This window comes from Triticum aestivum, chromosome 3A (assembly GCF_018294505.1).
Source record: "Triticum aestivum cultivar Chinese Spring chromosome 3A, IWGSC CS RefSeq v2.1, whole genome shotgun sequence".
Classification (NCBI taxonomy): Eukaryota; Viridiplantae; Streptophyta; class Magnoliopsida; order Poales; family Poaceae; genus Triticum; species Triticum aestivum.
The window spans coordinates 682,628,740-682,633,162 of NC_057800.1; the positions used below are offsets into that span (position 1 = coordinate 682,628,740).

Sequence of the window (4,423 nt, forward strand, 5' to 3'; positions counted from 1 at the left end):
GGGGCAATCTCACCAAGTATTAATCCCCCACCTGCCACAGCCCCTCTCCAACCGGCCGCAATTCCTCCCTCGCCGGCTCCTGAGGCGTCGCCCCCGTCCCAGTCCTCTCCCTCGATGCGCGCAACATGACATGGGAACACGATCGTGGCACCAGGGGCAATTACAAGCCCTCCACTGGTCCGTGTGTCCACCGTGTACCCCCGCTCGTCGACGAGGCGCACCGTCGACGGTTGCGAGCCCAGCACCACCTCGCCGCGGCTGTACCGGAGCAGCTTTACCGCCCGGAAATCCGCGGCGTACCACGCCGGCCATCGCTGCGACGCAGGATCGCCCACCGTGTCGCCAGAGAGACGTGTCGTGTCGGGCAACGCCATCATCCGTGCTGGGAACTTCAGCAGTTTCCATCCTCCACCGCGAACTGTGGATTGGTTGATTCCAAACACAAGCTGATGTTCATGTGGTACACGAGTTAAAACAAGTAGAGTGGCAAACAAGCCAGCCAAATATACAGAGCCAACATAGCTAGTGCCTTTTATAGTAAGCTATCTAGAGGCTAGAGCTAGCTAGTGATCCACCTGCCGCACGCACTCTCTGCTAGAGCATCGGCATCGATCCATGCATCCGTCTATCCATCATGTCGCTCCAACCCCGAGGAAATCTATGTAAGTCGGCGACGGCGACGTGCCGTCCAAGTGAACGCCAGCTTGGTCCGTCACGGCAAACACGGCGGCAGACGATCCATTTGCGTCGTCAGAGTTGAACCATGCCATCTCATGGTGGCCGCCGCCGGTCCAACCTCCTCGCGCCGGCAGCGGCTCCCCGTAAAGGCCGCCACCTCCTGCTCCTCCTCGCACGGCCATGGCGTCCGGCCACGAGAGGCGCCCGTCGTGCACAGAGTTGGATGCGGCGCCGGGCCCTGCAGCCAGACAAAATAAACACACGAGCGAAACATTACTGGTTCATACTACTACACGGTAAAAACTGGATCGGGATCGTCAACCGACGAAGAAAAGGGAACAGCTCAAGGACAGGAGAAGCGGTGGTGGTTACAGTGCAGGTGAGAGGGCCATTTATGAGGACGAGGCAGATGGATCTCCCCCCATACCGCTCGGCAGCAACTGCTCAGCCCGTGCGCGCCTGATCCCGAGCGTGCGTGTGCGGGAACACTGTGCTTGTCGCTGCGCCCTGTGGCCCGTGCGCGGGCGAGCGAGCGATGGACTGAGCGTGCGTGCGTGTGCGGGAGGATCACTGTGCGTGTGCTGTGCGTGGCAAAAGTCCAAAGTCTTCCCGGCCAGTGCCTGGTCTTCGTTGGTTCGATCCATCGTCTCACGCCCACATGCCGCCCGTTTCGAGCGAGGCATTTATTTCGGTTGCCGGCCGGTGGCAGTGCAACCGACGAAAAGGCCGGCCGTGTACGTACCGCACGGTGGGGGCCTCCCTTGCCTCTACGCGTGCGCTTCGCCGGAGTAGTACGCAGCAGATCCATTGATTTAGGAAGGAGTACGTGCTATGCGTCAGCATCCTCAAAACTTCATCTAGGGTTTTCCCTTCTAATTCGCACCTCTTTTGTATGTAAAAAAAAACCCCATTTTAACTATACTTTCACTACTAAAAACTACACTTTTTTTTTGCGGGGAACTAAAAACTACACTTTCACTATTAAAAACAAAAAAAGGAAAAATAATGTGGATATCTCATTCCATTGAACATATTGCGTGCACAAGGCCAGTGAGTGCGGAGGCCGAAGGCCGGCAGGCTGGATGCGAGTTGGGGGGAGGGGAGGAGGGGGGGGGGGGGGGGGGGAGACCCAATTCCCATTCTCGGCGATGATCATGGCCGTGGTTCGGTTCGGGTGACGGCGTAAGCCTCACGGAATGTGCCTCGGGTTGTGGGAGGAGGCTCAAAAGTTGGCGGTGGTTGGGTGCGGCAGCGACAGCCATGAGCACTGGCTCTGGCTCAGTGTTGAGAGGTAGCGGCGATGGGAGCAGGCTTGGGCGGAGAGATGGTCGATTAGACCTGCATGGCTCGCTGGAGTTAGCAGTGTGGCGAAAAATGTTGTGGGACAATGTGTTTACCCAATTCTGTTAGGACGCTCATAACTGGCGAGCGTTCAGCAGGAAGGGTGGCATTTGCGAACGTTTTAGATGGCATTTTTAGTTGTGCGGGGATAACAGTTGGCGACATGGCAATTTCATCAGAGAAGGCATTTTTCGTTTTAAAACTGTCGCTGTTTGATCTTTCATCACAACTAAAACTGTCATCATATGGCGTTCACATAATATGGCGTTCACTTGTCACCCCTCTTCCAGCGAATGTCAGCTAGGTAACATTACCATTCTGCGTTCGCCTAGTTTTCTTTTGAAAGGTGTTTGCTCAATCTTAATGGGTGTGAAGGATTGTTTCTGTTTGCCCTATAAAATGTTGGGTACTTCGCCTTCGCTTTTTAATAAAAGTTTGGGGGTGGGGGGGGGGGGGGGGGTTTCTTTTCAAAAAAAATGTTGGGTACTAAAGGGGTGTTTGGATAAGTTAGATGCCTTATAATCCCAGATATTTTTCCTATGAATTAGAGATGATCTAACTTTGAAATGTCTACCCTCCTAAGAAAACGTAGAAATCTATACCTTTCTTCACTTAAAATAACTTTCGACCACTATAGAGTATTTTATGTCCCGAAAGCTCAGTCGTCTAGAATAATCAGCTAGGAATGTGTGAGGGACCACCAGTCAGTGTGAACAGTTTTGAGATTGCAGTGCTGCTATAGAAAATCTACCGCCTCTATACGTTGTGGTGGTGGTGGTGACGGTGATGAACTGATGATATATAAGTTACTCACCGGGGAACAAGCAGAAGGTAGGCTCCAACGCCGAGGCAGCGGCGGCGCCGGCAGGGAAAGAGAGGCAGCAGTGGCTGAAGCTGAAGCCGTAGGGGTCCGCAAAGACGGCGGAGTCGTTGGCGGCGACCAGGAGGTGGTTGTGGCGGTGACCAACGACGTCGACGTGCCCAGCACCGGCAGCCACCCCGGAGGACGAGTCAAGCGTGCGCTGGACAGCCTGGTTGAGCTTGCGGCGGCGGTAGGCGATGGACTGCTCGCGGTACTTGCGCGCCATGATGACATGCCAGTGGTTCTTGACAGCGTTGTCGGTCCGGCCGGGGAAGAGCCGCGCGATCATGGACCACTTGTTGCCGTAGAAGCGGTGCGCCGCCATCAGCCTCTCCTCCTCCTCGTCGGAGAACGGGCGCTTGCTGATCCGCGGGTCCAGCTGGTTGAACCATCGCAGCCGACAGCTCTTCCCTGAATCTCACGCATAAAAAGTTAGACGTCATAGTGTTATGTACATGAGCTGAAGAGCACGGTGGCTTGGCCATACATACCGGATCTCCCGTCGAGCTTCTCGGCGATGAGGTTCCAGTTCTGGGGGCCGTAGAGCGCCACGAGTTCGCGTAGCTTCATGTCCTCGGCAGGACGCCAGTGGCCGCGCGCCGCATGCCTGGACTGTCCGCTACTGCTGCTCTCCTGGGGGTCGGCGGCATTGCTCCCCGCCCCGCCACCGCCGAGGTATCCCTTGTCTATAGTGGCCGTGCCGGTGGTGAGCACGGCACCCCCGCCCTTGGACGAGGAGGACGACGATGCCTGGTCGTCGTTTGCGGCCACCATGCGCACCAGCCACGGAGGACAGGCCGACGTGCTAGGCATCCCAGGACAGCCAGCGTCGACCTAATTTTTTGAACTACCTATGTAGCTACGGGGCTCCAATCGAACGAGCGGGCTAGTGATCAGTGCCTAGGCGGTTGGAAAAAAGGAAGAGGAGTAGGAGTAGAAGAGGACGCAGCAGGAAGAGGGAAAAGAGAGGGTAAATGGCAGGGAGAAGATGGGGCAGCTTGCTTTTCTTAACCCAAACCTACACAGTGCTAGAGCTCTCACAGTGTCACTCACTCGCTCACTCTAAATGCAGGAGTCGCAGCGCGAGCTTTGATTTTTTTACTGCTGGATGCGGAGCTCCTAGATGGTGAGATGAGCTAGGGATCGTCTGCGCGCGGCGGGCTGTCGCACCTGCCCGGACATGAGACGGAGGAGCCGGCGGTGGCTATGGAGGTGGGGCGCGCGCTCGTCCACTCGCTCGGAGTAAAGTCTTTCGGCTTAGGGCTGCCCGGGGTAAAAAGTTAAGAAGGTATACTTGACTGAAATGTTAAACATAATGGGCCTAGCCCATGTATAACTTCTAAAATCTCAAAGAGACCCATGTATAAACGGCAAGTGGTGATGCTAAAGTTTACTCCCATATCGATACAGTTAGTGGAGAAAGTGTTTTACCTCTTTAGAGCATCTATATCTGGACTTGGCAAATCCGGTCAACTATACGTCCGCAGACGCGCAAGGGCACGTCCGCAGACGCAGCCGGACCGCCCCTCATATGTTGTGCTT

At 55.6% G+C, this 4,423-nt stretch overlaps 1 protein-coding gene across 1 annotated transcript; it reads right to left on the reverse strand.

The window, feature by feature from the left end:
• Positions 1–417: 417 nt before the first annotated feature.
• Positions 418–3,988, reverse strand: LOC123059069 (transcription factor CSA). The gene is made up of 3 exons (XM_044481712.1): positions 3,373–3,988; positions 2,834–3,292; positions 418–916 (listed from the first exon to the last, which is right to left on the reverse strand). The coding sequence occupies exons 1-3, from the start codon at positions 3,692–3,694 to the stop codon at positions 633–635; spliced, it is 1,065 nt and encodes a 354-aa protein (XP_044337647.1). The 5' UTR covers positions 3,695–3,988; the 3' UTR covers positions 418–632.
• Positions 3,989–4,423: the final 435 nt, after the last annotated feature.